At 44.8% G+C, this 25,625-nt stretch overlaps 1 protein-coding gene across 1 annotated transcript in view; it reads right to left on the bottom strand.

Annotated features, from left to right (window-relative positions):
* Positions 1 to 25,625, bottom strand: part of EXOC4 (exocyst complex component 4) — a 351,460-nt gene that overhangs the window by 158,216 nt on the left and 167,619 nt on the right. The window contains exon 10 of the mRNA XM_030959908.1: positions 15,265 to 15,361. Within this exon, the coding sequence (XP_030815768.1) occupies positions 15,265 to 15,361 (97 nt within the window). The remainder of the gene's footprint in view (positions 1 to 15,264; positions 15,362 to 25,625) is intronic.

The raw sequence follows: 25,625 nt of genomic DNA, 5'->3' as shown, positions 1-25,625 counted from the left end.
ACATATGTTGGAAATGTCACCAACAGCAAAGATTGGAGCAGCAAAAGCCACCAGAAAGAGGCAAAACCCCCCTAAAACTGCTAAATATAATTAAGTATTTAATTAGGAAACCAAAGCATTACTAATATATGCTTTAAAATTTGGGAACTCAAAGCGTATAAGCAAAAGCACAACCTTTCTAATTCGGGATGACTTTGTGCAGAAAATGAAGCTGTAAAAATAACTTCCCACGAAGCACAGGCTCAGCAGCCGTGGGCAGCAGCAGCACTTGGAGAATCTGGGAAAAAAGAAGTGTAAATAAGGCTCCCAAACCCCACTTCTCACAGTCAGAGGGACAAAAAAGGGATTTATTTAAAGAATCTCCCTGTCAGACTTCTGCTCCAGTGTTTTCTTTGCAGCAGGGATGTCCTGGAGGGGTTGGGATCAGAGATTTATTGTGGCAGAGCTTCAATGTGGACCTGGAGCAGAGGAATTTGAGTCTAAAAACAATAATTAGGAGGAGAAAAGGTCCTGGCAGAGCACAGAACTCAGCCTCAAACTCCTAAATCCACCACTGCTTCACAGCCATAACCAAAAAAAGCATAAACTGGTTAAATTCCAGCAGTTTTGTCCAACATTGTCCTACTTATTTGAAGTGGAGGGAAAATAAAATTCCAAAGGGGGAACTCCAGTGTGAAGGTCCACGAAGTGACAGGCACTAATGACTTCTGACAATTTGACTTTTTTCCCCTTGTGGAGCTGCTGGGAGGTGCCAGCAAAGCCAGGGAACTCTTTGGAAGTGGCCATGGGGGACAGGGACACAGGGACAGAGCTTGGCTTGTCATTCCCCAGGCTGATTCCAGCCACAGAGAGATTTGTGGCCGTTAAAATCCATAAAAACAAACTGTCAATCCCAGTTATCCCAACTGGATTTGTATGAAAAAGAGAGGAAAATAATGTATGTAAAATTGCCTTTGAAATTCAACACCTGGAGGTAAAGACAAGTCTCCAACAGGATCCACCTGAGCTTTGGGAATTGGAAAGAATTCTAGGAAAGATTTTATTTCAACTTCTGTTTGAAACAAGAAGAATGTCCCTGTTGTCACAGCACTGGACTTTTCATCTCTGCTTTTTGCTAAAATACATTAAATTAGAGGAACAAATGGTTTTTAAATGCCTGGGTTAAAGGACATTCTGGGTCATGATTTTAGGGAATTTGTAGTGATGTCATTCCCATCATGAGACTGCACGTGGACAAGTGCTTCCCTGGAGACAAATAAAAATATAATCAATTTACACCTCCTGATCCAAAATCTAGGCTAAAAATACAGAATATACACAAAATGCCTTAATTCAGCTTTCATTTGATGCTTTGTTACCCCAACAAATTCCATGTCTGAGTGGGTGTGGAGTTTGATGTCCCAATACTGGATAATTTATCATGGAATTATTGAATAGTTCAGGGTGGAAGGGACCTTTTAATGGGCAGGGACACCTCCCACTGTCCCAGGCTGCTCCAGCCCCAGTGTCCAGCCTGGCCTTGGGCACTGCCAGGGTGCAGGGGCACGCCCCAGCTGGCTCTGGACAATCCCAGCCCAGCCAGGAATTCCTCATTGCCAAGATGCCATCCATGCCTGCCCTCTGGCAGTGGGAGCCATTCCCTGGGTGCTGTCCCTGCAGGCCTTGGCCCCAGTCCCTCTGCAGCTCTCCTGGAGCCCCTGCAGACCCTGCAATGTGCTGGAAGCTCTCCCTGGAGCCTTCCCTGCTCCAGGTGAGCACCCCCAGCTCTCCCAGCCTGGCTCCAGCCCTGGAGCAGCTCCATGGGTTCCTCTGGGCTCTCTCCAGCACCTCCAGGTGCTGCTGCTGCTGTCCCAGGGCTGGGGCAGCTCTGCAGGTGGGGTCCCACCTGGGAGGGACACAGGGATAAAATCCCCCTGCCCTGCTCCGGGATCAGCCCAGCACTCAGGGGGTTTTGCCAGCTGACATTGTTTCCACCTTAAATGAAGGTTTGGGCCTCCAGGGCTGGAAGGAATTTTGGAATTTGAAAAGGTGACAGTTCACCAGTGTTAATCCTCAGGAAGCCAGAGCATTGCTCTGAATCAGAATTAATTCCTGCAGCAGTAATGGCACTGTGGCATGCGCTTTCATCAAAATTCAACTCTCCTGATTAAACATCTCCAGGAATTTGGTCGTTCTACATCAGAATTATCACAGTGGGTGAAGGTCATGGGGAGCCCACGCTTCTGCTCACGACACTCTGGGGTTTTTTTCACTCCTTCTCTCTGTGATTGCCAGACAAGGCTCAGGCCCTGAGCCAGGAGAATACAAATTTGGGAGCTCAGCCTCCCCTGCATCTGTGGATTCATTTGGCTGTGGACAGGAGGGCAATGCAAATGGGCACCTCTGCCTCCCCAGAGAGCTCTGCCCCATTTCCCAAGTTCTCACCAGAATCAGGGGCAGCAGCACCTCAGGGAGATTCTCCCCCCTGCTGCAGCAGAGCCAGAATGAATAATGCTCCCTGGGGCATTGACACGGGGAGGGTTTTTGTGGATAACACTTTATTCAAAGCACACAATGCTTCTCAAACCCTGCCTGCTTTGAGGAACTCGGCAAAAGCTCTGATTTATCAGCACCCCAGGCATGCTGCTTGTTCTGCCAAGATTTTTGGGAAGGTTTAGGGCACTGGAAGAATTTGTGGAAAAGCACCTTTGTTTTGTTTACCTCGCTGAGCTGATTGACAACCTATAAATGATATTGTGCTCTCGAGAGCTGCTGCCTTCCATTCAAAGGACTCGGTTCCATTGCTTCAAAGATTGTATTTTGAGCATTGTAAAGCTCCTGATGGTGGGTAATTACAACAAATTATCTGAATAATTCTAATACGGCATCTACTCCATTACAAATGACAACCAGCAATTAAACCCATCCCAGCCTTTCAGCAAACTAAACAGAAAAAAACACTTCACTCTTGACCTGGGCGTGCCCATAACTGATAATAAGCACCCATTCTGCTCACTGCAACAATAGTTCCCCCATCCTTGACAACTTCTATTTGGTTTTTTTTTGTTTTTTTTTAACAGGCAAGAGAAAATTTTTTAACAAAAATTTTCCCTAGGAGGCTCCCAAGGGATGCAGATGGGAAAAGTGGGTTTTGTGTGGTGAAGAGCCCCATAGGTGATGGGGTCAGCAGTGGGGACAAGGCAGCTGAGGGGAACTTTTCTATCAGAAAAGTAAAAAGTTTGAGAAGAAAGATTGGCCTGGAAGCAGAAAACACAGAGAGGTTTTCACTGTCAATCCCACTTATCCCAACTGGATTTGTATGAAAAGGAGAGGAAAATAATATATTTTAAATTGCCCTTGAAATTCAACACCTGCAGGTAAAGACAAGTCTCCAACAGGATCCACCTGAGCTTTGGGAATTGGAAAGAATTCTAGGAAAGATTTTATTTCAACTTCTGTTTGAAACAAGAAGAATGTCCCTGTTGTCACAGCACTGGACTTTTCATCTCTGCTTTTTGCTAAAATACATTAAATTAGAGGAACAAGTGGGTTTTTAAATGCCTGGGTTGAAGGACCCTGTTCCATCCCTGGAGGTGTCCCAGGCCAGGCTGGATGGGCTTGGGATGGTGGAAGGTGTCCCTGCTATGGCACTGATGCACTTTAACTTCCCTCCAACCCAAACCATTCCATGATTCCATCATTCTGTTCTACTCCAAACACTCGGTGCCATGAAGGACTTGGAATAACTGCCTGGGAAGGAGCTAAAACAACGCTTTAGGAGCCAGGCAAAGGCGAGACATCAAAATCCCAACGCTAACGTGAGACAACAACCGGCAATCGAGGGATTCCCTGCAATTAATCAACTTTTATTACCTTTTACAACAACTTTTCCCCAGTTCAGATTAATGACTGTGCTGCAGGTCCAGCCTGGCTGTCAGGGTGCACCGCAAGACCAATTTTGCCTCACATCCCTCAGCCTGGGCACGTCAAGAGGAATGATTGTCTCACTGACGGTTTGCAGTGACAAAATAAAATGAGGAATTATCCCAGACTCCAGACTTGCCTCCATCTTCTGCAAAGATGCAGCACGAGGGGATGGTTTTATCTCCTCCCTGTAAGATGATAAAGCTTTAGATTATATAAATTTCCCTACTCTGTGGAGCAGTTCTGAGTTTCTGGCTATCCACCACACCAGGCTGTCACTCATCCACCTCCAAAACCCACCAGGATTTCCTCTGGGAGAGCTGCTAGAAAATCACACTTGCCAACATTTCCCCCCTTCTTGTTGTAATTACTGTTATTTCTAGAAGGTCTCCAGTTTTTCTCTGTAAAAGGAACAATTCTGCCTTGTATCCCCTGAATGAGTTCCCTGGCTCAGGTAAAAAATATCCAACTTGGGTATCCGAAAACCGAGGAATTTTTGAGGGATCTGCACTTATTTAGCAGCATTATTTCACCTTACAGTGAGGATAAAGCTTTAATTAATAAGGAGTCTTGGAGCTGTCTCAGACCTGTCACACCTCCAGAGCAAATCCACTTGTAAAAATACAACTTGGAGAGACAAAATTGCAATAAAATGGGAAATATGGAGCTTGGTTAATGACAGTGGGAATTGAAGACTTCCAGTTTTTCCCATTTATCCTAAATCTGTACAGAATTCAGGACCATTTAACTCTACACTTCACCCACAACTTCTTCCCTGGCAGTTCCAGCACCAGGATTTCCATGGACAGAGCAATTTCACACTTAGGTGTGAATGAATTTTGTCTCTGAAAAGTTTGGAAGTCACCAGAGGAAAGGAACTATGGAAGTGCTTTTCAGTGATATTCCACAAAGTGCAATTCCTGCTGAGCTCTCCGAAATTCAAGATTCCCAGGACCCAAAATAACCAAACTAAAGGCCAACTTCTGGCCTGCAAAATGTGTTTATGCCTATTCTGCAGATCTCTAAAAGTCAACAGGATTTAAAGTTAAATTCCTCAGGAATATCCCACCAAAAAGTTATTTTGTGTCACAACCTGGTGCTTGAAAAACTTGTTTTTTCCACAGGCTCACATCCCTAAAAGTTTTTTTCCCAAGGTTCTGCCAGGAGTTTTCTTTTGCCACGTGCCCATGAAAACCCTGCAAGTGTTTGTGGAGCCACATCTGGTGCGTCTGAAGCAAATAATCCCAATAAAACAGGAATAAATGAGGGTCCTGCTCTGCAATATCCAGGAATTCAGCAGAATGGGAAAATGCAGCTTAGTGGTGAAGGAACTTCAAACCCATTTTTTGTATCTCAGCTCAAGAAACTGAAAAGAGGGGAATAGTTGAAATAAACAGCTCAGATTATCTTAAATGAAAACTAAACACTTTGAAAACCTCCCTTTTTTCTCTTTTAGCATCTCTGGGGGAGACAAGAATTCACCTCCATGCTCTGGTTTCCCCAAACCACAACACTTTAAACCGTGCAAAAGGTTGTAAAGAAAAAAGCCCAGCAAGAAGAATCCAGGTAAAACCCCAAGTGAGAGCTCCCACACGAGGTGCCCAACTCCAAGGGAATTCCAGATTCCAGCTCACCACCAAAGGCTTTTCCCAGAAAACCCTTGAGCTGAACACCGCCACGCTGATGTAAAACACAACCATGACAAAAATTTAAATTATTAATCTTTCCTTTCATTGCTCTGATGGCTCCATGGGGGATGTGGGGTCATTCCAGGCTTCAGATCTTTGCTTTTAACAGCAAATCCTAAACACAGGAATCACCTTTTTTTTGTTCTCATCCAGCACCAGCTCTCCTGCCTTCAATCAAAAATTCATAAAGCTTGATGAAAGCAACCACAGGCATTGTGTAACAATTTTTAAGGTAATACTACCATAAAGTGGACCTAAACCACACTGTGTTTTCATCCTTGGATTTCCCCCATTCAGGGAAAACCCTCACTGAAGTATTTTTTGAACTTCCGTTTTTTGAGTCTTTCACAGACAGATTACAAATTTAGAATTTGTCAAGTTCTTTTTCCCTTTTCTTCCACCACAAAAATCAAAGATGCTTTTCTGGTTGTGCCATGGGAGCTCTCCTGTTGCTCTACAGATATTTTTTTAGCAATGTCAGAGAATTATTTCCTGTATTTGAAATGAAAGTTGGGGCTATTAAAGCAAGTTTTAGCTACTACTGGAAGTTTATTCCTCAACAGCAAAGGAGCTGCTTGAAAAGCATCAGCTCCTACATGGGAGGATCTCACTTGTGATTGAGATTCTAAATGTTTGGTAATTCTTGTGGCACTTGGGGACATGTGGTGGCCTTGGCAGTGCTGCTTAATGGTTGGACTTGATGATCTTAAAGGGTTTTCCCAACTTAGTGAGTCTTAAAGGTGGATTTCAGGGTGGAACTTGGGTTTTTTTCAAGAATTTTGTACCTGAGATGGTTCAATTGAATCAGTGGATCCGTTCTGCCCTTCCAGAACTTCTGTGGCCGTGTGGTGAGCCCTGAGCTGCTCTGGGGATTGGATTGTCAGAATTCAGGAAATTCCTCTGGCTGCCCTGGATTGCTCAAACCCCTGCCAGGGGGCTCAGAGACCCTGGCACAGAGCCCAAGACCCCTGTGCCTTTGATTTTGACCCATGGAAAAAATTACCAACCTTATATGAGGATCTGCAAGCCATGAAAGTTTAAGTAGAATGATAGTTAGTTCACTACAGCGTGAAAATGTAGAATTTTAGGAGTTTTAGAATGGGGGTTCAGGGGGCAAGATGGAGGAATCTGGGTGTGTTCTGTCCTTCTTCTTGTCCTCCATGTTCTGGGTGATGTTGGCACTTCTGGATTGGTTTAGAGTAGAAGCTCAGTGTCTAACAGAGGTGATGGGTATTGGAAATTATTGTAAATAATGTACAAGTAGTTTTTAGTATAAAAGAGAACACCATCCCCAGGGTGGTCAGTGTGCCTCTGTCTGACCTGCTGGACAGACCTCAGCAGGCCAGAGAAAGAATTTTATAGATAAGAAACAATAAACAACCTGGAGAACGAGAACAGAAGAATCCTGACTCCTTCGAGTGCCAGGCTGGGAAAAGAGACTTTCTAACACATCTTGGGGTCACTCTGACCAGCAGAAATCCTGAGATTGGATCCTGTTAGATCCCTCCAGACTGCACTGTTCTGTTCCCAAGGAATCAATAAATCACTGGAAATTCACATGCCATCATCAACCCCTGTGACAAAATCAGAGTAACGGCGCTCAGCAAGGTGGGGACGCTCAATCCTCCTCCAGGAGAGCACGAGTGAAATGCTGGAAGTAAATTTAAGGTTTCCCAGAGAAACTCTGGCTGCCCCTGGATCCCTGAAGTGTCCAAGGCCAGGATGGATGGGCTTGGAGCACCCTGGGATGGTGGAAGGCGTCCCATGGCATGGGGTGGAGCTGGATCATCCTTAATGTCCCTTCCAACCCAAACCAATCTGTGATCCCACGAAGGAAGGAGCTACTCCTGCTTTGTTGGCTCAATGAACACAAGCCTGGTTCAAAGTACCTCATTACCATGGAATTACATTAACACTCCTTTCAGCTATTCAGCCCCAGCTCTTGCAAATGTCAAAATTTCTCTGTTCCTTCAGCTTGTATTTCATCCAAAGGGAAGGAGGAGCTGGAGACATGTGAAATTTCTGACAGGCTGTTGATTTTCCCTTTGGATGAAGCATGTTTGAAAACTCCAAACTTGACTGATCTGCTGAAGCACATTCTCTGACAGACAATATAAAATCAATGCCTCACATATTAAGAGGGTTTTTTGGTTTTTTTTTTCGGTGTGTGAGGGTTTTTGTTTGTGTGGGAGGTGGTGGTGGGGGAAGGGTGGGGATCACTTTATTTTCTGTCATGGAAAATGAACAGCCTCACCTTAAGGTTTTTATAAACTGTCATCTTTAATCAGACACACACACAGCAAGACTGTCAGTTCTCATAAAGCATCAGGGGGGAAAAAAAAAACCCAAAAAGGCACAAAATGTGAAGCTGTTCCCCATCCCCTCTCTGTGCGAGTCCCCAATCCCTGCGATGGCCCCAGTGAGGAGGAAACCTTTCCTTAGCAGTGTCATAACAAGGAGCTCTGCTGAGGTGTGGCTTTATCCTTCACTTTGTCAGGGAGGAAAGGGGTTGGGATTCGCCTGAGAGGAACATCCATCCCTGCTGCAGGCACACAGAAAGTACTGAACATCAGCAGCAGCTAAAAGCCTCCTAAACACTCATTAAATGGGGGGAAAGGGAGGGAAAAACATTCCCAGGGGAGGTGCCAAATTGCTCCCTGAAGGTTCCCATTCAGGACAATGCAAAGAAGCAGCGAGTGGATGAGAAGTTGCACCAAGAGTGGAAATTCTAAAATAAAGCTGGGAGTATCCAGGGGAAAGTTCTCCTGGTGGAAGGTGCCCTGACCATGGTGAGGGGCTGGAAATAAACGATCTTTAAGGTCCTTTCCTCGTTTCCAGTGTTGAATTTCGTGTTTCTGTAATAAGGATTTGAGATCTCTTGGTGCTGGCACTGCTGAGGGCCCCTCGAGGGCAGTGTCCAGTTTGGGGTCACTCAGGAGTGTCCAGGGCTGGGTCCCTCCTGACAGGAGAGCCCTGGAGGGGCTGGAGAGGGTCCAGGGAAGGGGAAAATGAGCTGAGAAGGGTCTGGAGAACCAGGAGGGGCTGAGGGAGCTGGGAAGGGTCTGGAGAACCAGGAGGGGCTGAGGGAGCTGGGAAGGGGCTGGAGAACCAGGAGGGGCTGAGGGAGCTGGGAAGGGGCTGACCTGGAGCAAAGGAGGCTCAGGGGCCCTTGTGGCTCTGCACCAGTCCCTGCCAGGAGGGGACAGCCGAGGAACAGGGACAGGAGCAGAGGGAACGGCCTCAGGCTGGGCCAGGGCAGCCTCAGGGGGACACCAGGAAGAATTTCCTCATGGAAAGCGTTGATAGGAATTGGAAGGGGCTGCCCAGGGAGGTTTGGAGTCCCCATCCCTGGAGGTATCCAAGGAAGTCCTGGAGGTGGCACTCAGAGCTCTGGGCTGGGGACAAGGTGGGGATTGGGCACAGCTGGCACTGGGTGACCTTGGAGGGCTTTCCCCACTTCAGTGATCCTGGGAATTCGTGATCTCCCGATCTGAGCTCATCTTTGTCACCAGAGGCCCCATCTCCCAGCCCCAGAGAGCAGGAAGAGATTCCCTACCTTGCAGAAGCAAGAATTCCACCAATTAAGTGATATTTCCCCACCCTTTGAAGGGGATCTCTCACAATGCAAGACCTGCTGAAATCCGGAGGGTTCTTTTCAAGGACCCACCGCCTTTAAGCTTCCTGTGCACTTAACAGCACCTCAGATATTTTTTTTAAATTTACCCTGATCCTCTGCACATTACTCAGACTCAAACACAAACTTTAGGTAGTCAACACTCCAAGTTCCCTCTCCCAGCCTGAGTCAGCCTTATTGATTTCTCTGAAATCAAGTATTTTAGGTTTGATTCAGACAGCTAAAGGCATCAGCTCTCATTATTTAGCAGTATTTGTGCCACAGGAGGACTTGACATTTTCTATCTACTTCACTAATACTAAATAACCCTTAGACTTTAAAATACCACAGATTTTTCTTAACCTATTTAGTGTGATTTAGCATAGTTTAAATGTAACAAACTCATCTAATTTTCACACTCCTTTTGCTTCCCAAGACCAACAGTCCCTATATTATCAAGTATTAATTTTATAGTGTGCAATTACAAGATATTACAGCCCATTTTAAAATAAAATGAGATGATTATTGTTATTATTATAACTGCAGAGATGTAAAAGGGGTTATTGGTGAGATGTGCAGGGCTTCTGAGTTATACACTGAGTTTTAGATCAATTTAGTGATGCAGTTTTTAACACCAGCAGCAGCTGATGCTCAAAGACCAAAGGATTTTGATGTCCCATGACAACTTTGCTGTCCCCTCCCAACATTTTCAAAATAAACAGGATTTAAATTCTACATCCAGCACCTTTCATCTTAACACATCCTGATATCAACAGCAGCTTGGCAGGATTATTCCCATAAAATATCCCTGCTATACTCATGCACCTGGGTGGATGCACTTGTCCTGCACCTTGGGCACTTCCCTCCCAAGGACAGGGAATTCCTGAAATCTGACACTTGACTGGAGAGGGACACTCTGATATCAACAGGCAGCAAAAGTCCATCACCACCCTCCCCAGTTATCCCCTAAAGGGTTTTTTAATTTAATAGCAGAGCAATCCCTCTTTTATTTGCGTTAAAGTAACTGGAAGAAACAGTTAATTCCAAATTTGCTGTCGAGCCTACTGCTTTCAGTGCTGGAGACTGCAGAAAGGAACAGAAATACTTCATCTTACATCAAAAGGTCAGACTACTGCTGCTCTCTTCCCCTTGCCCCCATCAATCCCAAAAAACAAAAGGCAGACACAGAACACTAGTGCACACACAGAGCACTAAACTTTCCTCTTTGCATCCCAAGCCATGTCACCAGTGGCAAATTGGGAATTTTGCTTTTCCTTCTTCCCCTTTCCCCTTATTCATTGGTTTTCTATTTCTCTCCAGACTCTGAGCCCCAAGGCAGTGATGAGGACACCACTGGCACACCCCAGTCCTTCCCACCTGGCAGAGGGGAGATCCCTCCTGTTCATTCTTTGCATCCCAAACAATGCCAGCAGCAGCAAATTGAGAATTTTGCTTTTCCTTCTTCCCTTTTTCCCTTATTCTTTGGTTTTCTACTTCTCTCCAGACTCTGAGCCCCAAGGCAGTGACACCACTGGCACACCCCAGTCCTTCCCACCTGGCAGAGGGGAGATCCCTCCCCTTTATTCTTTGCGTCCCAAACGATTCCAGCAGCGGCAAACTGGGAATTTTGATTTTCCTTTTTGTTTTCCTCTTTCTCTGCAGACTCCGAGCCCCAAGGCAGTGATGAGGACACCACTGCCCACCTGGCAGAGGGGAGATCCCAGCAGAGCCCCTGGAGATCCCAGGGGTGCCAGGACAATTCCTCTCCCCACTCCTCCTTCCCAAGGTCACGTCCTGCTGGGAAGTGGCTCTTCCTTCCGAATCAACGAGCACTTGGCTTTCTCCTCCATCCTCCAAGCTTTTTAATTGCTGCTTGATCCTAATGAGGTGTGGCTGATGGTAATAAATGGAAACCCCTCTGGCCTCAATATCTAGCATCCAGCACTGCTCAGCTGCCTTTGCCTCAGCACCACCATCCATCCATCCATCCATCCATCCCCTCCATCCATCCATCCATCCATCCATCCCCTCCATCTCCCACCCTTCCCATTCCTCCCCCTCCAGCCTGGAGACTGCAGACATCTGTTCCTCAATTGTCTGGTAATAAACACACTCTATAAAGCATATGTAAAATGATTATTACCCCGAGGAGCCAAGTGCCTTTCAAATGCCAGCTGAAACAAATAAACATTAAGGAGGAGAAAAAAAAAAAAAAAAGACATTAAAAAAAATAATATCCCCACCAAACAAATGGTACGACAGACATCGCTCAGGCTGTTCCATGTTCCAGAAGGAAGGGTGTTGGGATTGCTCCTGTGATTCCTTCTTCCAAAGGGAGATGTTATTCCTCAGCCCAGAAACTCCAGCAAAGGATGAAAGAAGCAACTGGGCTCCTTTGGTAACTTTTATACTTTGGCACCTCCCATGAAATGTAATTAAGGAAAATCAGAGGTGGGCTCTGCCTCGATTTCTAAGTGCAATTAGTTTGCAGGTGTAGTTAGGAAAGGCTATTCCCAGGAATCATCTCGTCTAGAACACCCTCTTGTCTCTCAGAAACACACTCTTCGTTTATTCCATGTCTGTGGTGGTGTCATTAAGCGCTGCTAATTAATCTGGGCCTCGGTGTGCATCAGCTGTCCTTGTGGAATTAGGGACCCACATCCTGAACAACACAAATCTCACTTCCCTGCTCTAAAGGAATTCAAAGGCAAGGAAAGCTTTGAAAACCATGTTTAGGTATTTTTCCTTACACTGCCCATGGTTTTAATTAAGAGTTTCTATAAACTTTGATTATTGGGAATGGATTCATTTGCACCCCACCCGAAGTCTGACCCTGTGTTCTTCAAGAGGATCTAGAGCCAAGTTCCACCCTCAGTTTGTAAATAAAAAGGACGAAAAAGTGGCTTTATAAGCAGCAAATCTGTCCTGTGCTCGTGCACCTGTGATGTGATCAGCACTGACACCTCCCATAGCAGGAGTACAAAAGAGAGAAGTTCCCACTGGTGAGTGTGAATGCTCTGCTTCCAGCTCTCCCTCAGCATTCCAGGGCTGGATTTTATTTTAAAGCCATCACTTGATGTGATGCTCAGGCTTTAAATCAGCACACCAGGATCTGGTTTCTCAGTGAGCCAGTCTGTTTAATACTTTCGGAAGCCTTCAGCTGCCTCATAAAATCAGAGAGTCCATGCAGTGCTGAAGCTCCTCTGGCAACGTATTTATGGAGCTTTAATAAAAACAAGGGGGGAAAAAACCCTTGTAAATAAAATATTGATCATTTGAATTCAGACCAGATCAATTTCAAGTATGTAAAGGGGACAGGGAGGAAAGATGAGGGAGGCAGGTCATAAAGAGCCTCAAAAAGGAAAATAAAACCGGTGGAAACTTCACAGCTCTGCAGGAATTACCTCCAGGAGAGCTGGACATTTAAAACAGGAACATCTGGATCTAACCAAGAGATGACGATTTTATGATTCCATGTGCCAGAAGTCACTGCAAGCATCAATATCTGAGCAAATTCACTGTACTGAGCATTTCAGCTGCTGGTGGGACAGGTCATGGCTATCCCATCAGGAACAGAATTCCCTGTAGGGAATTACTGTCAGCTAAAGAAATCCTGTGATCACCCAGACTCTCTGCATCCCATTCATCATGAGTTAACCTCTCAGCACACTAAACATTAAAACGAATAAAACCACATTAAAATGGGTTTTAGCCCCTAACTCTCCCATCCCACAGGGAGAAAAGGGCAAACTGGGTCATTCCCTGTTTTCCTTCTTTTCCTGAATTTATTGATGAAATCCTCAATGCAAGGGAGTGAAGATGTTGCAGGTGCTTGGCATGAAAAATACACCGCACACAGATACCTTCATCTCCATGCAATTATTTTTTTATGAGGCAAATGATTCCTCCTGCCTGACTTGCAGGCTGGGAATGCAAAGTGAAGTGTTTGGGAGAAGTGCTATTTAAAGCAGAGCACTCGTGTTTCACTCAGATGGGAGGAAAAAAAAGGGGGGGAAAATAAAGCAGCAAGGCAAAGAGAAAGAATTTCAATCAATGGGAAAGATCTCATCAATAAAAATAAGAGCATCACCACTCTCTGGGCTTGCAAGATGTCTGTAAATTCATTAATGATTTAGAAATTGAAGTCCACATCATCACAGTCACACCCTGAAGAACACTGAATTTCATAGTCACACCTTGAAGAACACTGAATTTCACATGTCCATCTTTTCCCACCATAAAACAGCTGAAAACTACAAATTATCCTGCAGCAGATTTATTTTTAGCCCATTTCTTCAGTTCAAAAGAGACAGAGGAGGAAGTGAAATGTGCTTATGGAATTGTCCCCTTCGTTATGGGCACGTGGCAAGAAATAAACTCTTTTTTTCAAGGCAAGATCTTGCACACCATAACACATCTCAGGATGTTCTCAAGATTATTCCAATCCCTGCTGTTTTAACACCAGAAATTTCGATGTGGAGGCATTTATGCCTTTTCCAACTGTGTTTTTAAGTCCTGAGAAGTCAGAAAGAAGCCGAGTTCTCAGCCACGGAGGTGCCAGGAGGAGATTCCTTCCTCTGGGATCAGATCCCAATAATTTTTTATGATTATTTTGTGACTTTTTGGGTTTAGCATTGCAGGGAAGCTCTTGTTGAGTGACTCTGGACAGCGAATTCACACAAACACAAGCAAGGAGGGAAATGGTGCTGGAGAGAAAGGAAAACCCTCCCAGGAAAAAAGAGGTGGGAGGTTGGCATGAACCAATCCAAACCTTGTATTATTGAATTTCCACAAAACCGACAGGCCAAACTGTTAGAAAAGCAGCAAAATTCAGGTATCAGAGGTGAATGATACAGTGAGAAGAGGTTTCTTCAAGGCTTGCTCTGTTTAAAACTCCAGCTGTGACAATTTTGGTAATCGCAGGCTCACTGTGGATCAGGAATTAATTTGCAGTCCCCAGCCCACAGCGTTTCATCAACGAACTCACCTTGCAGCTCCTCTGACTTTATAATAAGCACGAAGAACAGCGAGAAACAATTTGTGGCAGGTTGCAAATAAACTTCCCCCAGCTTAGGTCAATAAATGACACTGGTTGGTGACACAGGGTCACCCAGACAGGAAATCCCAGCTGACATCACAGTTCCGTTTGAAAAATATTTGAAGACTAAAAATATTTAAAGAAAAATATTTATTTTTCTTTAAATATATATTTTAAATATTTAGATATTAAAGACTTAAATATTTTAGAAATATTTAATATTTCTAAAATATTGAAATAATGAAGTCATAATTAAATATTTAAATATCTCAGAAAATAATAATAAAATTAACAAATTAATTTAAGAAAAATGTTTAATATTAAATAATTCTAAAATATTTAATATTTCTAAAATATGTAAATAATTAATAGTAATAATTAAATATTTAAATATTTTAGAAAATAATTAATTAATAATAAAATTAACGAATTAATTTAAGAAAAATATTTAATGTTAAATATTTCTAAAATATTTTAAATAATTAATAGTAATAATTAAATATTTAAATATTTTAGAAAATAATAATAAAATTAATGAATAAATTTTAGAAATATATTTATTTTTAAATATTTCTAAAATATTAAATATTTCTAAAATATGTTAAATAATTAATAGTTATAATTAAATATTTAAATATTGAATTAAAATTAGTAATAATATAGTTTAACAAATTACTTCTAGAAAAAATTAATATTAAATGTTTTAGAAATATCAGATATTTCTAAAATATTTAAATACTTAAAAGTAATAATTAAATATTTAAATACTTCAGGAAAATAATAATAATAAAATTAACGAAATAATTTTAGAAAAATATTTACTATTAAATATTTAAATATTTTAGAAAAAAGTTAATTTTTTTACACACAACAACTTCACAACATCAACAACTTCAAAGCAACCCCTTTGCTCTGGGATCTCAGAACTGGAATGTGCCCAACATCCCCACAAATCAAAGGTTTAATTCGACTTATTCTAAAAGTTTTGCAGCTGTAGAAATGTGCAGAAAGGCGGATTTTACCTGAGCAGGGGGTGAAAGATGATGGTGATGTTCCTGGCTCCTGGTTTGCACACAAACTTGGACCCACCACCTTCAATTAAGTTATCATCTGGTCCTCCTGGAAAATAAGGTGGGACAAGTTGTCTAACAGATCTCGACATCCCTTGATTTTCAGAGAGTAAGTGCTAATTAAACATTTAGCAAGCGATAATTAAACAGGAATTAAATGCCTGTTTCCTGCTGAAAGATCAGTAATTAACGCCAGGCTTCGCTCTCTGTGCCCTCCCAGTGCAGGTGGGCTTGGAGGTGACTTTGAGCTCCTCATTCCAGAGGAATTGGGACATTCTGGCACAAAACCCACCCCAAATCCAGGTCCTGCACCTCAGGCCATGTGGCTCAGGTGTGTTTTGAAGCCCACAGTGATTGGAAAGGCTCTGGAGAGAAACAATTCCCAGAATTTTCCTGCTCCTCTGACTGGGGATGGCACAGTCCCAGCCTTGGTTGGGGTGCCAGTGACATTTTAACCCATTTATTGTATTCAGCATTACTGCCTCTCCCAGGAGTTCATTCCTGAGAGGAATGGCGGATTTGTCTTTCCAAACAAGCCGTGGGTCTGCTGGTGGATAAAACCAGCACTGGGAGAGAAAAGAAACAATGGGAAGGATTCCACTGATTGATGAATGGGAAAAGATATTTGCTTTTACAAATAAACTTTAGGTTTGCTGATAAATGAAATTAGACATTGAGAGACGAAAGAAACAATGGGGAAGAAAACCTCCTAAATTCCATAAGAATTAAAAATGAAAAGGGAAGGTCGTACATTAGAGGGAAATCGTTGGGATCAGGTGTTCTGGGAAGTGTGAACCTCTCAAGTACTTCAGCCATGGGGAAAGAGAGAAGGGAAATGCGGCTGGAAAATTGGGATAAAAAGGAGGCTGGGTCCTCCAAAAATATGAGAGACCCCAGGGGATGCCCCATGGCCTCTCCCTTTATTCAAATAAAGCCAGAAACATCTCCTTTTTTGGACATAAACCTCTGATTATTAATTTCCTAACAATTTTGGATTAATTTTCCTAACAATTCCCAACTCTGAGTCCTGTCATTCCTGCCCGGAACTTTCCCTTCTCTGAGTTCCACCTGGGTACAAACGCGCTCTCTAAGCTACAGGAAAAATAAATTTACAGAATTTGGCAGCAAAACACGACTCAAGGAACATCATTTACACACCACAGTCTCCAGGGTTTGGAGTGGCAATAAAACCTGACCAGTGTCACTGTGTCACTCCTAAATTACTTCCACAGACACCAAAGTACCTTAAATTTGGATACTGGGAGAGAAAAGAGAGGGGAGAAAAAATACCAACTTCCTGAAAGCTCTGCATGTCCTGATTGCAACAAAGTCCACATGGAACCATTCCTGAAGAAAATATTTTTAGGACAACAGGCCAGACACCCCACACATAAACAAATCATGGAATGGTTTGGGTTGAAAGGGACCTCAAAGCCCATCCAGTCCCAATCCCATGGGGACACCTTCCCCTATCCCAGGGGGCTCCAAGCCCCATCCAACCTGGCCTTGGACACTCCACGGATGCAGGGGAAGCCACAGTTTCTCTGGGAATTCCATTCCAGGGCCTCCCCAAAAAGGAACTTGGCAAAGTTTGAATATTCCAGGTATTAGCAAGCCCTTTCCATGTGAAATCTCCTTAAAGATCGATAATAAATAATAAATACCCAATCACATTATTGGGACAGCTTTAGAGGGAAATGACAAAGTTTTGAAATCAAAACTACTTTAGGAGGTCATTGAAGGTTTTGACCCTGACATTTCATCTGCCTCCAACAAAAATGATTTTTCCAAATGGGAAAGAAGAGCAACACAACTGATGAGGAATTCTCACTGTCACATTTTCTGGAAAAATCCCTTTGTCCAGGATCTTTCTCCTGGGAAGCTGAGAAGCCTCAGAGAAAGGAAAACAATACTGTCTCATTTGCTTCTCCTGTGTTTTGCTGCTTTGGAATGTGGTTGGAGATTGTTTACCCAACAGGTGATTATTTCATTGGATTCATGGGAATTGTTTTGATTTAATGGCCAATCAGGGTCAGGCTGTGTCGGGACTCTGGAAAGAGTCACGAGTTTTCATTATTATTTTTAGCCTTCTGTATTCTTTAGAATAGCATTCTTTAATATAATATAGTATCATAAAATAATAAATTCGCCTTCTGAGAACATGGAGTCAGATCCATCATTCCTTCCTTCATTTGGGAACCCCGCAAATAAAAGACAGGAAGTGACTCCAACCTTCTTTTCCAAGGGAATTTTATGTGCTTTAGAACAATCAATCTACAGAAAAAGCTCTTTGGTGACTGAATTTATTTGACCCTTCCGCAGCAATGTGCAAGGACTGAGCAGGTCACCAACACCAGCATTTCATGCCCTAAATAATCCCTGTAGGTCGGGAGTGTTTCCTACAAGAATTCCCATAGATTCAAAGATGTGAGAGTAAAAGCTCCAGCTCTGAATTCCCCATGGAGTGGGAAATGCTGGGAAACTGGAAGTCTGCAGTCAACAACATTTCCTGAGCTGATTCAGCTCCTCGAATGAACCCTGAGCACACAGAGCTCCCTCATAAATCCTACCCAACATATGGACTTGGGAAGCACAAAGCAACTGAAAACAGAGTTCTTGAAACTTTCCTGATGGTATTTAGGAAGAGGCAGCTCTAAAAAAATAAAATAAAAAAAAAAAATCCAGGGATTTCAGCTGGCAGCTCAAAGAGTGAACTCTCCCAACGTGGCAGTTTAATCGGGGAAGAAAAGAGGCATCGAGTTCAAGGAAAAGAAAATTATTCACTTCCCTGTTAATGTCAGATCCTGCAATTTCCAGTGGGCTCTGTGTCTGAACAGAATTATTGAAGGAGCCAGCCAAGCATGAGCTGCTGAGGCAGGGCTGAGGAGATGCAGGCTCCAATTAAGAGAGGGGTGTTATTCTTGTTCCATCAAGTCACCCTGCACTAATCAATATTATTGACTGGGACGAACTCCACGGCGAGGAATAAAACAATCTGTCTCATCTGCTGGGCCAGATGATGATGGATTTGAGGAGAACGCAACCCTGGCACCGAGAGAAAAATGTGCTTTTACATCTCCTTGGCTCTCAGCCTTCCATTAGTAATCCTGGGTGCTCTGCAGGTAGGTGCAGGATACAGGGGGGAGGGATTTTGCTTGTATTTAAATATTTTACCCCCAAAAAAGATGCTGAGGTGTAAATCTTATTCCTGATGATGCTTTGGACATCCAAACTACACAGCAGTGCAACTTTAATGCCATTGCTCTCCCACCTCCACTGCTCTAAACACTGGAGGTTTGTTATGGAAAATCCTGGAGAGTGAAGGATTGCTTTCCCTGTGGAGATCTCCACACGGGATCCCTCTGATGGCATCAAGGTCTGAAATGTGTTAATTACATGGACCAGCCATGATTCCTCCACTGCAGCCAATTCCCTGTGCTGGAGAGCCACCAACTTCTCCATCAAAATATGCCAGGAATATTCCTTCATCCTGACTGATTCCACCAAGAGCTTCTCCTGCAGGGAGGCGAAGGATTGTTCATCCAAACAACCCAAAACTGGCAGCTCTGGAGACCACAGGGAGCAGAGAATCCCAGAATGGTCTGGGTGGGAAGGAACCCTAAAGATCACCCAGTTCCACCCCCTGCATGATGGGCCAGGCTGCAGAAGGTCCCTGACCTGTGGGACAGATTCCAGAGGAACCCATGGAGCTGCTCCAGGGCTGGAGCCAGGCTGGGAGAGCTGGGGATGTTCCCCTGGAGCAGGGAAGGCTGCAGGGAGAGCTTCCAGCACATGGCAGGGCCTGCAGGGGCTCCAGGAGAGCTGCAGAGGGACTGGGGCCAAGGCCTGCAGGGACAGCACCCAGGGAATGGCTCCCACTGCCAGAGGGCAGGCATGGATGGCATCTTGGCAATGAGGAATTCCTGGCTGGGCTGGGATTGCCAGAGCAGCTGGGGCTGCCCCTGCATCCCTGCAATGCCCAAGGCCAGGCTGGACACTGGGGCTGGAGCAGCCTGGGATGGTGGGAGGTGTCCCTGCCCATGGCAGGGGTGGCACTGGGTGATCATTAAGGTCCCTTCCCACCAGAATCACCCTGAGATTCTGACATTTTCTGTAAACACGGAAGATTTCCATGGCAAACGTTTAATTTTGAACGTACCCAGCAGAATGGAAAACTAAAGCTCTCCTGATGTTTGTTCTGACTTTCAGCACCTGCAGAGATTCCGGTTTCCCTGCTCATCTCCTTTTTCATGTTGAAGCCTGACATTTTAGGCTCCATTTCAGACACACCGAGCTCTGTCACTAATGGCCCTGTCTCTGTCACCACTTGCAGTGACATTCAGGTGGGCACACTTCATTGCCAGCACAGCAGGAGGGTGTCATTAACTCTGTGACAAATTTCACTTCGTCTCCAAGTTTTCCTTGTTTTTCTTTTGTTCTTCATAATTTATTACTGGGCAGATTAAACGAGGAAACTTCGCTCCTGAGACAAAACTGCTACAACAATGGTGCTTCCAGAGGGATGGGGAAGCTTGGGATGTTTTCCTGGGCACACTGGAAGTGCAGAATTTGTCAGATCAGCTCTGGTTTGGGAGGCTCCAAATTGGATCTCTTATTCATCACTTACTGTGTCTCTTGGTCATTGATAAGGACAGAAAAAAAGGCATTATTTCCACTCTTCATGGAATCATGGAATGGTTTGGGTTGGAAAGTGCCATCCAGTGCCACCCCTGCCATGGCAGGGACACCTCCCACCATGCCAGGCTGCTCCAGCCCCAGTGTCCAGCCTGGCCTTGGCCATCCCAGGGATGCAGGGGCAGCCCCAGCTGCTCTGGCAATCCCAGCCCAGCCAGGAATTCCTCATTGCCAAGATGCCATCCATGCCTGCCCTCTGGCAGTGGGAGCCATTCCCTGGGTGCTGTCCCTGCAGGCCTTGGCCCCAGTCCCTCTGCAGCTCTCCTGGAGCCCCTGCAGGCCCTGCAATGTGCTGGAAGCTCTCCCTGGAGCCTTCCCTGCTCCAGGTGAACAGCCCCAGCTCTCCCAGCCTGGCTCCATGAACCACTCGGACACAAACACGAGGTTCTGTTTCTCCTGCACTGATTCACTGCACTGGCACTCACACATTTCAATTCTTTTCACATGGAACCAAGCACAATTTATCATCTCTCAAATTCTTTTGCATGTCTTGAACCCTCAAAGTTCATTCCTTTCAGAGAATCTCAGAATGGTTTGGGTTGGAAGGGACCTTAAAGCCCATCCAGTGTCCCCCCTGCCATGGGCACTTCCCACTATCCCAGGGTGCCCAGAGCTCCATCCAACCTTGCCTTGGACACTTCCAGAGGCACTTTGGGGATTATTTCAGGCACATTTTCCTGTCTGTTCTTCTCTAATGATGATTTTTGTTCCCTCTCCAGCCCCAAAATGGCAGTGAGTGACCCCTGCTCTGACCAGCACGTGGGGCTCCCATTCCCTCCCCTGGAACTGAGATGCACCAGATAACAAAATCCACCTTATCAGGACAGACAAGAATAAGCTCCAGCCAATACTTGATTACTTCCTTGCTTGAGGGGAGAAGCAATTTAGCAGAGGTTTGTGACAGAGGAAAGATTGCATTTCTTGTTTGCTTCTTTTAATCACCTGCTCTTCTTTTAATCATGGGCAAGTGGGAATTTATACATCAGACCATGGGGAATAAGGGGCTGATGGTTAAAAACACACTGCACCCACATTTTCCCAAAATCAACAGAGATCAGAGCAAGGATGGAACTCCACAAGAGCCGAAATTGCTGGGAATTAGGTGGTAAGTACTTGTAAAGCACTGGCTGCTGTCAGACCTGGGGCTGGGAGATGATGGAGTGACTCCAAGAGCTGCTCCAGCTCCCAGTGCCTTGTCACCAGCCTGAAAGGGGCACAGGGGACACCAAACTGGCACCCCCTAAACCCACAGCACTCCTGCTGGCCTCTCTCCACTCCCTCTGGAAATTAAGCTCACCCTGAAGGTTATGAAGCTCATCCCATTTCAGAGCTTCCATCAGTGATAAATTGTCACAGACACGTTTTGTGAAAAATCCTTTTGCTAGGATTTTTTCTCCTGAGAAGCTGAGAGGCCTCAGAAATGAAATGGAAACAATGATTATCTGCTGCTGTGGAATGCAACAGGTGCATCTGTGATTGGTCTCATGTGGTTGTTTTTAATTAACGGCCAATCACAGTCCAGCTGTCTCGGACTCTCTGGTCAGTCACAAGATTTTATTATCATTCCATTCCTTCCTTTCCTTTCAAGCCTTCTGATGAAATCCTTTATTTTATTCTTTTAGTGTAGTTTTAATATATCATTTTCTTTTAATAAAATCTGTATCATAAAATAATAAATCAGCCTTCTGAAACATGGAGTCAGATCCTCACCTCTTCCCTCATCCTGGGACCCCTGTGAACACCACCACAATAAATTCCCAGCCATAGCCTCATATTCCCAGTGATAAATTCTCCCCAAAGCAGTGTTTGGGGTGATGGTCCCCAGAGTGGGAGGTTCCAACCCAAAACCTTTCAGTGAAACATTAAAAATGTTGGGCAGAAATTAAGGGATGGTCAAATCAAGTGAAGTCTAAGGGCTGAACCTTCACAAACCCTTCACAGGTATAAAAACGGGAAATAAGGATTGGAAAGGGATTGGGATAAGATGCTCCAGGGCTGGAGCCAGGCTGGGAGAGCTGGGGATGTTCCCCTGGAGCAGGGAAGGCTCCAGGGAGAGCTTCCAGCACATTCCAGGCCTGCAGGGGCCCCAGGAGAGCTGCAGAGGGACTGGGGCCAAGGCCTGCAGGGACAGCACCCAGGGAATGGCTCCCACTGCCAGAGGGCAGGCATGGATGGCATCTTGGCAATGAGGAATTCCTGGCTGGGCTGGGATTGCCAGAGCAGCTGGGGCTGCCCCTGCATCCCTGCAATGCCCAAGGCCAGGCTGGGCACTGGGGCTGGAGCAGCCTGGGATAGGGGGAGGTGTCCCTGCCATGGCAGGGGGGCACTGGAAGGGCTTTGAGGTCCTTCCCACCCAAACCATCCCATAATTCCATAAGGAGTGGAAATAATGCCTTTTTCCTCTCCTTATCAATGACCAAGAGATGTTGTAAGAGATGAATCAGAGATCCAAGGTCCCTTCCCACCCAAACCACTCAGGGATTCTGAGCAGAGCTGGAGTTGTTGTTCAGGTTTGCAGATCAAGCTCAAACCTGCTTCAAGCCTGAAGGAAAAGTGATTTCCCCAAGCAGGAGAGGCAGGTCTGCATTCCAGCCACAGGACTGATGTGGCCTCTCTGACCCTGATCAGGTTTCTGCATTTCAGTTCCCCAAAAGGGGAATTGAGATTGTGGCTCCAACTTTCCCCTGGCAAAGCTGTTCTGAGAAGTGTCACAAAAAACGCGCCAACCTTTTATTCACTCTTTTAAATTGATGCTTTGACTTCAGCCTTCCCATTAAACACAGAATAATGTCCCAAACTGACCAACAATTCCAAAATCCTGCCTGAAACAGCTTCTCCCAGCACGTTGCCGTGGCACATCCCAGGATTTGGTGCCCGATTTGGATGCAGCCCCCCAGCCCCTGCTCTGCCATATTGCTGATGTTCCCAATCCCTCCCTGCTCCCCTATCCTGCCTTGTCTGAGATCCAACACCATATGCATTTAAATAAGTTGCTCTTTAATGTTTCAAAACCTGATTTATTAGTTGCTCACACTCCATCTGCCTTGAAAAACGGCGCCGTGCCTCGGCTTTCACAGCCTGCACAAAAGGTTGGGGTTCAATTCCAGGCTCCTTTATCATTTGATCACCGTGTCAGCCACATATGTAAAGTCTCCTTCCAGCTACAGAAATTGTTTAAAATGCATATTTCTCCTCTTTTTCTTGTTGTGATTTCTTTTTTTTTTATTTTTTTTTTTCTCCTCTCCCCCAGGCCACACGAATGAGCAGCAGGCACTTTGATTAATGGATTTGTCAACTTGCATATTTAGGATTTTGTTGGTTTGCCTAAAACTCCCCGTGTACAAATCTGAGCTGTTCCAAAGCATGGCTGCAGCAGAATTCCTTATCCCGAGCTGGAAAAAGCACTTGGAGCTAATGAGCTGTGATTACTCACACCCTGCATCCCCTTTTCCACTGTTCTCTACTCAGAGCTTTCTTCCTTTATCTTATCTCCTCTAGCAGCAAATGGCTCCTACCTGAATTTTTTATATCCCTGACATGTTTTCTATTCAGTTTTAATGTCAGAAAGAAAGAAAAAAACCCACAACACCATGAGGTAACAAAAAGCAAGTGAAATAAAGTAAGATATTTCCTGACACAGTGTCATTTGCTGGTTTATTTTCTTACAAGCTGTTTAACTCTAAAATCCCCGTTTCATCTTTTTTTGAGCTGTTTTTTTTTTTAAGATTTAGAACCTCCAGGACATTTTAGACAAAGGAATTGGCTGGAATTACAAACGGATAAAATGATTTGGGTGGGAAGGGACCTTCAGGATTGTCCAGTTTCAATGAGCAGGGACACCTCCCACCATCCCAGGCTGCTCCAGCCCCAGTGTCCAGCCTGGCCTTGGCCATTGCCAGGGATGCAGGGGCAGCCCCAGCTGCTCTGGCAATCCCAGCCCAGCCAGGAATTCCTCATTGCCAAGATGCCATCCATGCCTGCCCTCTGGCAGTGGGAGCCATTCCCTGGGTGCTGTCCCTCCATCCCTTGTCCAGGTGACAAACTAATGTTGTACAGTCTTCTGGAAGAAGCAGACATGGAATGATGGAATTATTAAGGTTGGAAGAGATCTCTGTGATCATTGAGTCCAACCAAGAGGTCTAAAAATGCTTCAGTTTTTTACCAGGATGTTAAAAGAGAGGATTTTGAGGCTGGCACACAGCTGGGATCCAGCAGCCCACAGGAAACCTGTCATGGGCTTGTTTTCCATGTATTAATGAAGGAGCCTGTTCTAATGAAGATTAATTAACCCATCTTTTGACAAGTCTTGAGAATGTTACAAACCTGGCCGGTAAAACAAGGCAGGATGAATCCTCCTGGCTGGTTCCACACTGGGATGCCTCCATAAATCCCCACCAACAAACGAACCTCCTGACTCCTCATCTGCCCCTCCACGGCTGGGAATAAATTCATTTTTCCAGCCATGTGCACAATGATCCCCAGGAACATCCCAGCTTTTCCCCGTGGGAATGGCACTGGATTGCCCACAGAAGGCACAGGGCAGCGGTGGGAGCTGTCAGGCAGCATCCTTCAACCTGCTCACCCATAATCTCTTTCCGATGGGTTTCCCCACCTCCTCATCCCCCTTGCTTTGTCTGGCCTTTGGAATTCAATCAAAGATGAATTAAGACTTTGAGGGAGCAGCCCCCGCCATGGGGCCCGGCGATTCGTGAGCTCTGTGTTAATTTTGTTACGGCTTTTATTTCTTGCATTTTCATGCAGAGTTGCTCCCCCTGAGATTGTCGCTGATATTGGCACCAAACCCCAGGGGCTGCAACCAAACTCAAATGCCAATAAAGAGGAGGGGACTGGGCCCTCAGAGACATCAGAAATTGCAGGAAAACAGCCAGAATTTTAATCACAACTCCTTCAAACGCAGCCAGGGATTTAGAAACGCTGTTATTGTAGGATATGACCCTAATTCAGTGTTAATCAAAGCCACTGGTGGCACAAGAATAACCTGGTGATTTAATAAAACAGCATTTCACAGCAGCCACTGTGTCAGGATCAGGATGTTTCCAATATCACAAATTCCAGGGAGAAGGCTGACCAGCCTTTTCCATATGTTTCTGTACACTTCTATCACCAGGGAATTTGACATTCCCACTACATAACAACCAAGAACTCGGTTTTATAGAAAAATCTTAATTGATTTCTGTATTTTTGTTTCCTTTTTTATTTTCTTGCTCCTGCTGCACAGGATATCCTTCTTATCAAGGGTAAGAAAATTGGAGCAGGTTGTGCAGAGAAGCTGCCCCATCCCTGGGAGTGTCCAAAGCCAGGCTGGAGCACCCTGGGATAGTGGAAGGGGTCCCTGCCCATGGCAGGGGTGCCACTGGATCATCTCCAAGATCCTTTTTCAACCCAAATCATTCTATCAATCTAGGAAAAGCTCAGGAAGTACATGTGGGAAAAAAAAATCAATTATTACGAATTTCCTTATTTTTGATTTCACTTAAAAGCTCCAGCATTTAAAAGCTAAAGAAGCCAAATTTGAATGTTTCAGCTTCATCAGAAAAAAATAACTCATTTGTGGTTCCTGCTGATTCAGCAGCTTCCAACTACAGGCACTGAGCAGT

Source organism: Camarhynchus parvulus, chromosome 1A (genome assembly GCF_901933205.1).
Source record: "Camarhynchus parvulus chromosome 1A, STF_HiC, whole genome shotgun sequence".
Taxonomy (NCBI): domain Eukaryota; kingdom Metazoa; phylum Chordata; class Aves; order Passeriformes; family Thraupidae; genus Camarhynchus; species Camarhynchus parvulus.
This window is presented reverse-complemented; position numbering and strand designations above follow the sequence as displayed.